Source organism: Chelonoidis abingdonii, chromosome 14 (assembly GCF_003597395.2).
Source record: "Chelonoidis abingdonii isolate Lonesome George chromosome 14, CheloAbing_2.0, whole genome shotgun sequence".
Classification (NCBI taxonomy): Eukaryota; Metazoa; Chordata; order Testudines; family Testudinidae; genus Chelonoidis; species Chelonoidis abingdonii.
In genome coordinates, this window is record NC_133782.1 from 33224182 (window position 1) to 33235492 (window position 11311).

Genomic DNA, 11311 nt, shown 5'->3' on the forward strand with positions numbered 1-11311 from the left:
TGCTGTGCCTGCCCCATCCCTCCTTCCCCTTTAGCTTCAGCTCAGTTCAGCCCAGGGGTTTCCTCGCAGGGGAGCAGACCCCACTCACAGGCAGCCCAACTCCACTTATCCATGCCAAGGCAGTGTGTGATGCCGAGGCAGCGTACCTCACCTATTTGGAGTGGGGTAGGAGTGAGTTACTGGGTCGTTTGTTGTCCTGCCCATTCCATGCGGCTGTCCCCGGCTCCCCGTTGCCCCCTGTCCTTGACTCTCCATCCCCCCCATGGCCTGCATCACTCTGACCCCGGCGCCCTGTCCCCCCTGGCCTATGTCACTCTGACCCCATCTCTCCCCCACTGTCTCTCGTAGGCTCAGGACTGGGCCCTGGAAGGCGTCCGGCGCCTGTCGGCCATTGAGGACGGCACAGGGCCAGAGATGGTACTGGGGACGCTGGGCCAGTACTGCCAGCAGCATGCTGAGATCTCGGACAGTGCCTTCCAGGAGATGTGTGGGCTGGCAGTGCAGAGTCCCTGGGCGCTGCGGGAGTTGGGGCGCTGTCGGGCCCGCTGCCAGGAGCTGGGGCGCCTCCTGCAGCGGCGGCTGGAGGTGGCATTGCAGTCTGGACCCCAGCCCCGGCGCCGGGCTGACAGCACCAGCGCCTCTTGCTCACCGCAGCGCCCAATGAGGGGTCTGGGCACTGGCCTGGGCTCCTCCCGCAGCATGAGCTGCCTGCTGCCTCCACCGGGCAGCCTGTCCCCTGGCCTGTGTGAGGTGCCCTCTTGCTACTCACTAGCATCCTCCAGGGGCCCCATGGAGAACAGTGACGAAGAACGGAGCCCCCCTCCCACCAGCTCCTCCACCACTGCCTTCTTCCAGGCACCCACGCTGCCTCTGGGCACACTGCCCCACTGCCAGCATCCTGCAAAGGGTCCCCCCAGCACGCAGAGGGCACTGAGCGAGCCCGGCCCTCCCCGCCCCAGCGTCCTCATTCGCGGACTGGAAGTGAGCAGCCAGGAGGTAGTGGACCGGACCTGCTCGCCCCGGGAGCACGTGATGCTGGTTCGCAGCAGTGCCCAGAGAGCCGAAGCGCCGTGGGGGGGCACGCCCAGCACTGAGCGGAAACACCGCCTGGGGTGAGTTGCTCTGGAGGAGGGGTATTTGCACCAGACCGGGACCCTGGGGTTCTGGGCACTGCCCCCTCCCATGACTGCCACCCCACATACGCACTGGGACCCGAATACCCCACACATCAGGACCCATTGCCCCATCGCCCCATCTGAGAGAAGTGCGCCCTGGCACTTCCTGTTGGTGCCCATGGGGTGGAGGGCCCAATGGCACCTGTGAGGGTGTGGGGGCACTGGGACGCAAGGCCCATCAGTACCCGTGGGAGGGCTATCGATGCGCATGGGATTGAGGGGAATACAGGGCTGGGTGACCCATGGGCGGCACATAGGGGAGCCCCAGGGCGGGAGGCTCGTCAGCACCCACAGAGTAGGGCACAGGGCCCCTCGCTGATGCCCATCCCCTCTCCTGCCCAGCGCCCAGCAGCGGCTGGTGGCAGAGCTGATTGCCTCGGAGCAGGAGTATCTAGACTGCCTGGCTGAGTTGCTGCCCCAGGAGTTGGGGTGCCAGGAGCTACCCCCCGAACTGAAACACGAGTGCAGTGCCTTGGAGGGCACCCGTGACCGGCTGCTGGGCTTCCACCGCACCTACTTCCTGAAGGAGCTGCAGGGCTGCGCCAGCCACCCTCTCCGTGCAGGGGGCTGCTTCCTGCGATATGTGAGTGTCCAGCCCCGTGACCCATCTGGGGACCCACACTCTCCCCTCGGAACTACCCTCTCCCAGGCACTTCCCCGCACCAAGGCATGAGTGCTGCTCACTGGCACCCCCATCATCTCTCCAGGAGATGCCAGCAGACCCTTGCAGGAGCCCATAGCTCATCTGCCCCGGGATGCTGCTCTAATTGCATTGGCCCTGCCCTTCTGCATCTCCCCCATGTGCCCTGTGCTGTGGGGAGGTGGTGACGCTGAAGTTGGCTCTAATTCCCGTCACTTTCTGCGCCAGGCGGACCAGTTCAGTCTCTATGCCCTCTACGTGAAGAACCGGCAGAAGCTCGATGCAGCACTGGCCTCTCAGCAAGCTGCCCACAAGGTACTGTGCTGCTTGCCTGTACCCATGGAGAAGCTCAGAGCTCTGGGAGGGGAGTGGGGTTTAGTGGTTAGACAAGGCAGGGCTGGGAGTTTAGGAATCTTGGATTCTATCCCGTCAAATGTAAAAGTGTAATTGGACAGGCCAAAAAGGAATTTGAAGAGCAGCTTGCAAAAGACACACAAACGAACAGCAAATCTTTTTTTAAGTCCATCAGATGCAGGAAGCCTGCCAAAGAATCAATGGACGATAGAGGTGCTAAAGGAGCACTCAAGGCAGATGAGGTTTCAGAAAAGCTAAACAAACTGTGGCAAAGTACCTGCCTCTCCTTTTGTTAGCTCAGTCCTTCTTAGCCTCGGAGACACAGGCTTGGGCAAAGGTAAAAGGAAAAACCCCTTCTCCAATCTCACAGGGTCTGGCTATCCTTCTCAGCCAGCCCCTTCTCTAGTTCCTCTCCTTCTGGGAGAATGCAATCTGCCTTGCAAGAAGGGTCTCAGAGTTCAGCTGCCCTGCTTGCTGGCAGCTACTCTGCTTCTCTCTTTCTTCTTCCACCTGCTTCCCTGCAGGAGGTTTAAATAAGGTCTCTAGCAATTGGGCCAGCCTGACCTACTTAGTTCCCCCGCTAACCCTGTCCACGTGAACCTTATTCTCCAGGCCAAGCCTTCCGGACCAATTACTACCCCTCTCCTGGTAGCTCATTGTTCCTGAGTTTGCCACAAAACCCTTGCATTGGTCTTCACTGCAAAGCATGTGAGGAAGTTCCCACACCTGAGCCATTCTTTGTAGGTGACCAAGAGCTGAGAACTGTCCCAGGTTGAGGTTGAGTAAAGGAGGTTTCATAGAATCATAGAAGACTAGGGTTGGAAGAGACACTCCAGCAAGGTCATCTAGTCCAATCGCCTGCTCAAAGCAGACAACCCCAAATAAATCATCCCAGCCAGGGCTTTGTCAAGATGAGCCTTAAAACCTCTTAAGGATGGAGATTCCACCACTTCCCTAGTAACCCATTCCAGTGCTTCACCACCCTCCTAGTGAATAGTTTTTCCTAATATCCAACCTAGACCTCCCCACTGCAATCTGAGCCCCTTGTCCTTGTTCTGTCATCTGCCATCAATAGAACAGCGAGCTCCATTCTCTTTGAAACCCTTCTTCAGGTAGTTGAAGGCTGCTATCAAATACCCCCTCACTCTTCTCTTCTGCAGACTAAGGCCTGGTCTACACTACGCGTTTAAATCGATTAAAGAGCATTAAATCGATTTAACGCTGTACCCGTCCACACTACAACGCCTTATATCGATATTAAAGGGCTCTTTAAATCGTTTCTGTACTCCACCCCGACGAGAGAGTAGCGCTAAATTCGATATTAACAATTCGGAGTACGGTTGTGTGGACGGAAATCGACGTTATTGGCCTCCGGGCAGTAACCACATGCACCACTGACTGCTCTGGTCAGCAATCTGAACTCGGATGCAGCAGGCAGGTAAACAGGAAAAGCCCCGCGAACTTTTGAATTACATTTCCTGCTTGCCAGCGTTGGAGCTCTATCAGCACGGGTGGCGAGCAGTATCAAATCCAAAAAGAGCTCCAGCATGCCATGGACCGTACGAGATACTAACCTGACGCTGTATGGGGAGACAAATCTGTTGTATATAGAGCTCCGTTACGAACACGAAATGCCAAAGCGTTTGAAAAAAAAAAATCCAGGATACACAGTGCTGCGTGACAAGCGTAACGGGAAGCCAAGAGCTCAAATGGACGCTCATGGAGGGAGGAGGGGGTACTGAGGACTCCAGCTATCCCACAGTCCCCGCAGTCTCTTAAAGTATTTGCATTCTTGGCTGAGCTCCCAATGTCTGTAGGTTCAAACACAGTGTCTGGCGTGGTTCAAGGAACAGCTTCAGTTTCTTCCCCCCCCCCCCCCCACACATTGAAACAAAAGGGAAAGAAATCATTCCTTGACTGTTTCAATGTCACCCTATGTGTACTGAATGCTGCTGGTAACGCGATGGTACAGCCGTGAGAGGCAGTATCCGCTCCTCTCCCTCTCCCCTCCCCGGTGGTAGACGGTGCTGTAGGACTGCCCACCATCCTCGAGACCCCATGCCTGATAATTGCTCAATATCATGAGGGAATATTCCTGGTTACTCCCAGTAGATAGGACAGAACGGCTAATAAGCATCTTCATCATAGCAAGTGGGGGCTTCAGCCCCCCCCCACCCTTCCAGTGTAAAAGAAAGATTCCGTACTGCCTGGACTTGTCTAGCCCTGGGAGGCTGCCTCCAAGTCTCTGTTTCTTTTTCCTGCCTTTATAACTTCATGACCAAAGTGGGGGACACTGTCACCGTAGCCCAGGAAGGTTGGGGGAGGAGGGAAGCAACGGGTGCGGTTGTTGAGGGGCACCCCCCGTGAATACTGACACAAGCAGCTGTGCTCTCTGATACACTGGTTCTCTAATACACTGCCTTCTTATCTAGGCAGCATGGACTCTATTTTAGAAACCATAAGGGGGATTGACTCAGTCCCAAGTGAGTCAATCCCAATTTTGCTTTCAAAATTTTCAGCCAGCGGGCACTCATGATAGCAGCAGACAGTACAGAGAGGGAGAGATAACCGTCATCTCATTGCCAGTTTACTTCCGGCAGTAGACGGTACAGAACGACGGTAACCGTCTCTGCTATCATTTGCAAAAGCAAGTGAATGCTGCTGTGTAGCGCTGGAGTATCGCCTCTCTGTCCGCGGCATCCAGTACACATACGGTGCCGGAAAAAAAAAAGCTGAATGGGTCCATGGTTGCCTCTGTATGCGTCTGCCAGGCACCAGGGAAAAACGGCGCGAAAGTATTGTCAGCTGATGTTTTCCCAGAGGAAGGAAATGACTGACGAATTTACCCAGAACCCCCGCGACAATTAAGATTCAACCCTGATTCCAAGGGGTGGGAGAGACTCGCGGAACATGGGATAGCTACGGAAGTGCTACCCACAATGCAATGCTTCAGAAATCGACATTAGCCTCGGAGATGGACGCACAACGCCGATTACTGTGCCTAGTGTGGCCGCATGAAATCGAAATTAATATATCAGTTTTATAAAACGATTTTAGCTAATTCGATATTATCCGTAGTGTAGACGTGGCCTGAATACCAGTTCCCTCAGCCTCTCCTCATAAGTCATGTGCCCCAACCCCTAATCATTTTCGTTGCCCTCCACTAGGATGTCTACCATTTGTCCACATCTTTTCTGTAGTGAGGGGCCCCAAACTGACACAATGCTCCAGAATGTGCTTCACCAGTGCCGAATACAGGGGAATAATCACTTCCTTGATCTGCTGGGCAATGCTTACTAATGCAGCCCAATATGCCTTAAGCCTTCTTGGCACAAGGCACACTATTGACTACATTCCAGCTTTTTGTCCACTGTAATCCCCAGGTCCCTTTCGTGGAACTGCTGCTTAGCCAGCCGCTCTCCAGCCTGTAGCAGTGCAGTTTTGGAACAAATTGATATAAACAGCAATAAGTCCCAGGACCAGCTGGTATTCACCCAAGAGTTCTGAAGGAACTCAAATGTGAAATGCAGAACTACTGACTGTGGTTTGTAACCTATCATTTCAATCAGCTTCCATTCCGACAGCTGCAGAGTAGCGTAATGTATCACCCAATTTTAAAAGAGAGGCTGCAGAGGCAATCCTGGCAATTACAGGCCAGTAAGCCTGACTTCAGTACTGTGCAAACTGGTTGAAACTGTAGTAAAGGACAGAATTATGCAGACACATGGATGGACATTGATTGTTGGGGAAGAGTCAGCATGTTTTTGTAAAAGAAATTCATGCCTCACCAATCTACTAGAATATCTCTGAGAAGGGGCGAACATGTGGAAAAAGGTGATCCAGTGGATATATTGTACTTGGCTTTTCAGAAATGCCTTTGACAAGGTCCCTCACCAAGGCTGTTATGCAAAGTAAACTGTCATGGGATAGAGGGGAGTCTCTTATGGATCAATAACTGTTAAAGAAAGGGAACAAAGGATAGGAATAAATGTTCAGTTTTTCACTGTGGAGAGAGGTAAATAGCAGGGTTCCTCAAGGATCTATACTGGGATCAGGGCTGTTTAACATATTCATAAATGATCTGGAAAAAGGATAAACAGAAGTGCCAAATTTGCAGATGATACAGAACTACTCAAGATAGCTAAGTCAACACTGACTGTGAAGAGTTACAAGGATCTCCACAAACTGGGTGACTGGGCAACAAAATGACAGATGAAATTCAGCATTGATAAATGCAAAGTAATGCACATTGGAAAACAATCCAACTATTACATACAAATGATGGGGTCTAAATTAAGCTAGTTACCCACAAAAGAAAAGAGATCTTGGAGTCATTGTGGATAGTTCTCTGAAATCATCCACTCAGTGTGCAGCGGCAGTCAAAAAAGCAAACAGAATGTCAGGAACTATTAGGAAAGGGATAGAAAATATGATATCATAATGCTACTATATAAATCCATGGTACGCCCACATCTTGAGTACTGCGTGCAGTTCTGGTTGCCCCATATCAAAAAAAGATATATTGGAAATGGAAAAGGTACAGAGAAGGGCAACAAAAATGACTAGAGGTAATGAACAACTTCCATATGGGGAGAGATTAGAAAGACTGGTACTGTTCAGTTTAGAAGAGAGATGACTAAGAGGGGATATGATTGCGGTCTATAAAATCACGAATGGTGTGGAGAAAGTGAATAGGGAAGTGTTATTTACTCCTTCACATAACACAGGAACTAGGGGTCACCTGATGAAATTAATAGGCAGCAGTTTTCAGACAAACAGACGAGAGTAATTATTCCTACTGCGCATAGTCAACCTGTGGAACTTGTTGCCAGGGGATGTTGTGAAGGCCTAAATATATCTGGGTTAAAAAAAGAATAGGACCTATCCTCCATGAACTTATCTATCAATGACTATTAGCCACGGTGGTCAGGGATGCAACCCCATTCTCTCAGTGTCCCTAAACCTCTGACTGCCAGTAGCTGGGACTGGGTGACAGGCGACGGATCACTCAATAACATTCCTTCTGAAGCACCTGGCGCTGGCGCCTTTCAGAAGACAGGATATTGGACTAGAGGGACCATTGGTTTGACCCATTGTGACTCTTCTTATGTCCTTATCCTCAGCTCTGGGATTTAGGAGTGGGATTTAGTGGTTAGAGCAAGGGGGTTTGTGAGCCAGCACTCCTGGGTTCTAGCCCTGGTGCTAGGAGGGGAGTGGGGCTAGTGGTTAGAGCTGGGGTCTGGGAGCCAGCACGCCTGGGTTCTAGCCCTGGTCTTAGGAAGGGAGTGGGTCTAGTGGTTAGAGCTGGGGTCTGGGAGCTAGGATTTGTGGGTTCTGTTCCTTGGTCTGAGCAGCTGTTGGGATCTGGAAGCCCCAGAGATGGTGCAGTAGCCTGGCTTGTGGGCTCCATGCTCAGCTCCTCTCCTCCCTGCAGACAGTACACAGCAGCCTAGAAGGTCCCTGGGAGGACACAGCGCTGGCAAGTGCCCTGCAGAGGCCCCTGGAGCAGCTGGAGCGCTATGGGCGCTTTCTGGAGGAGCTGCTGCAGGAGACGGACCTGGAGCAGGCGTCAGAGCGCGAGGCCTTGCGGGCAGCGCAGCAGCTGCTGGAATCCCAGGTGCAGCATGGCAGGAACCTGCTGGCCATGGAGCAGATCCGGGGCTGTGAGGTGAGTGTAGGCAAGGGCCATCCCAGCATGCACTGCTGTGTCTCGGGGGGGATGGGACCCCAGGGGCTCTCTCAGCATGTACTACTCCATCCCTAACTGAGCAGGTGGCTGGGGGCTCTCCCAGCATGCACTGCTCCGTCCCTTCCCCAAGGGAGGGCCAGGGGCTCTCCCAGCATGCACTGCTCCATCCGTACCCGAGGGGGCGGCAAGGAGCTCTCCCAGCATGCACTGCTCTGTCCCTGGGGGGTGGCGAGCCTGGCCCAGGGGAGGTTGCCCATTGACCGCGGTGTCTCCTTTCCCTGCAGCTGGAGTTGAAGGCGCAGGGGCAGCTGCTGCACCGGGACGAGTTCACCGTGCTGCGTGGGCGCCGCAAGTGCCATCGGCATGTCTTCCTCTTCGAGCAGCTGCTGCTCTTCAGCAAGCGCAAGGGCACCGAGGGTGGCTTGGATGTCTATGTCTACAAGCAGGCCTACAAGGTGTGCTGCCTTCTCCTGTGGGATCTCCTGCCCCTGCCTTGTTCCCTCCACCCCACCTCACCCCATGGAATCCCTTCCCCCTGCCATGTTCCCCCCGCTCCGCCCTGCCCCACGGGATCCCCTCCCCCTGCCTTCTTTTCCCCATTCTGCCCTGCCCCATGGGATCCCTGCCCTATCCCACCCTGCTCCACTCCAGGGGATCCGCCCCCGCTGCAAAAGGCCTTCAAGATGTGCTGGCTCATCCCACCCTGCCCCAGGGGACGACCTCCCCTGCCCCATAGGATTCTTCCCCTAGCACTACCTCCCCCATGGGTTCCCCTCTGCACTGCAAACAGGCCTTCAAGGTGTGTCTCACCATGCTGTCCGCCCCCCAGACAGCAGATATGGGGCTGACGGAGAACATCGGGGAGAGCGGGCTGCGATTTGAGCTCTGGTTCCGGCGTCGCAAGCTCCGTGAGGCCTACACGCTGCAGGCCTCCTCACCCGAGGTGAAGCACAAGTGGACCAGTGCCGTGGCCCAGCTGCTGTGGAGGCAGGCCACGCTCAGCAAGGGTAAGTGGGGATGGTATGGGGGGCAGGAATGGGGGGACATATAGGATGAGATCCGGGGCTGCAGTGAGATGGGCATGAGGGATGAGGTTGTTGGGTTAGAACATGGGCCCTGGCATGTCAGGATGCGGGCAAGGGGTGACCTTCATTGTGATGGGTTGTGGGAAGCAAGAGGACACGGACACCACCGTGGCAAGATGAGGGGGTGGGATCGGTGGGGGGACATAACTCTTGGTGTAACACATGAGGACACCTGTGGGCCTTGTGACAAGGTAGGGGAAAGGATGCGAGGCATGGGCCCTGCTGAGATGACCCCTTTGGGACTGCCATCTGATGTGCCTAGACTACCTCTAAGCCGATTTTCCTTGCCAGCTTGGGACTTCTTTACCTTGCCTTGTTTGAGCCGGACACGCTTACCTGCTGCAAACACTGATCCAGGTCTGAACCACGTCCCCCACAAGCTGCAGGCTTAACTGAAAACAGCTTAAGAAGTGTTCCTGTCTTCAGCACCCAGATACCTAGCTCCCAATGGGATCCAAACCCCAAATAAATCCCTTTTACCCTGTATAAAGCTTATACAGGGTAAACTCATAAATTGTTCACCCTCTATAATAGAGAGAGAGAGAGAGATGCACAGCTGACACCCCCCAGGTATTAATACATACTCTGGGTTAATTAATAAGTAAAAAGTGATTTTATTAAATACAGAGAGTAGGATTTAAGTGGTTCCAAGTAATAACAGAGAGAACAAAGTGAATTAGCAAACAAAATAAAATAAAACACGCACGACTAAGCCTAACATAATAGGAAACTGAATGCAGGTAAATCTCACCCTCAGAGATGTTCCAATAAGCTTCTTTGACAGATTAGCCTCCTTCCTAGTCTGGGTCGAGCAATCACTCACACCCCTGTAGTTACTGGCCTTTGTTCCAGTTTCTTTCAGGCATCCTTTGGGGTGGAGAGGCCATCTCTTGAGCCAGCTGGAGACAAAATGGAGGGGTTTCTCAGGGGCTTATATAGCCTCCCTCTTCTGGGTGGAAACCCCTCTCTCCCCCTGTGTAGAATTACAGCTACAAGATGGAGTTTTGGAGTCACATGGGCAAGTCACATGTCCATGCATGACTTCGTTCTTTATAGGCCGAAGCCATGTTAGCCCGAACGTTCCCAGGAAAGCTCAGATGTGGATTGGCGTCTACCAAGGTCTGTTGTTGGCCAAGTACTCCCAATTACTTGAATAAACCCTTCACACTATGTTCACCAAATCTACCTTAGGTGCTTTCTACAGCAAACACTTTAAACAAAAGCATAGAGCCAACGCTCATAACTTCAAATATAAAAATGATCCATGTATACAAATAGGATGAATGCATTCGGTAGAACATAATCTTTGTAAAGATATGTTACATGGCGTATGTAGCATAAAACATATTCCAGTTATGTCATATTTACATTCATAAGCATATTTCTATAAAGCATTATAGGGTGCAACAGGGTGGGGAGGAAGGAGGAGGACAGGATGGAGGAAGTGGCTCCGGCAGGATGGGATTCAGGGGGGTGGGCCCCATTAAGATGGGGTAGGGAAGGAGGAAGAGGATGGGATGGAGGATGTGGCTACTGGTGGGATGGGAGGAGGGGGATGGGATGGAGGGAGTGGGCCCCGGTGGGATGGGATGGGGGGGGTGAGCCCCATTGTGATGGAGTGGAGAAGGAGGAGGGGGATGGGACAGAGGGAGTAGCTCCGGTGGGATGGGATTGCGGGGTTGGCCCTGTTTGGTGGGGTGGGGAAAGAGGGTGATGGGATGGGGAGTGGCCCCGGCGAGATGGGATTGGGGGGTGGGCCCTGTTGTGATGGGGTGGGGAAGGAGAGGGATGGGACACAGGGAGTGGCCCTGTTGGGATGGGATGGGGAAGGAGGGGGATGGGATGGGACAGGGAGTGGCCCCGGCGGGATGGGATTGGGGGCTGGGCCCTGTTGTGATGGGGCAGCCACTGCCTCCAGGGTCCTCTCCCTCATCTTCATGGGACCACTAGCGCGCCTTAGCTACCAGGTGGGCTGGGGGAGGGGTTAATGGTGGAGGGCGCAGCGCCCCAAGTGGCCTGAGAGGGAAGGAAGTCGATGGTGTGGGCATGGAAACCCATCTGCCCTGGGCTGCAGAGCAAGTGGGCTGGCTTATAGCCCTGGGGTGGCCTGGGAAGGGCCCCAGCACTGGAATAGCATGACGGACCCGCCCATAGACTCTGAGTGTGCCCACCTCGGCCCTGCATACTCAACCGATCCCTACGTGCACGTGCAGAGCAGAGCCCCATGAGGATTGGCACATAACGTGCATGAACTGATCCCTGTCTCACCGCAGGCTGTGCCCCCAGCATGCAACGACCCCGTTCACGTGCACATCGCCCAGTGTCCGTCGACAACAGATCCCTGTCTTCACTCAAGCTGTGCCCTCCA

At 53.7% G+C, this 11311-nt stretch overlaps 1 protein-coding gene across 1 annotated transcript in view; it reads left to right on the forward strand.

Annotated features, from left to right (window-relative positions):
* LOC116831105 (rho guanine nucleotide exchange factor 40-like) overlaps nt 1-9063 on the forward strand; it is a 37004-nt gene extending 27941 nt beyond the window's left edge. Inside the window, exons 14-20 of the mRNA XM_075072429.1 lie at nt 349-1112; nt 1518-1758; nt 2044-2130; nt 7604-7837; nt 8143-8313; nt 8688-8865; nt 8987-9063. Of these exons, the coding sequence (XP_074928530.1) occupies nt 349-1112; nt 1518-1758; nt 2044-2130; nt 7604-7837; nt 8143-8313; nt 8688-8865; nt 8987-9063 (1752 nt within the window). The remainder of the gene's footprint in view (nt 1-348; nt 1113-1517; nt 1759-2043; nt 2131-7603; nt 7838-8142; nt 8314-8687; nt 8866-8986) is intronic.
* The last annotated feature ends 2248 nt before the right edge of the window (nt 9064-11311 follow it).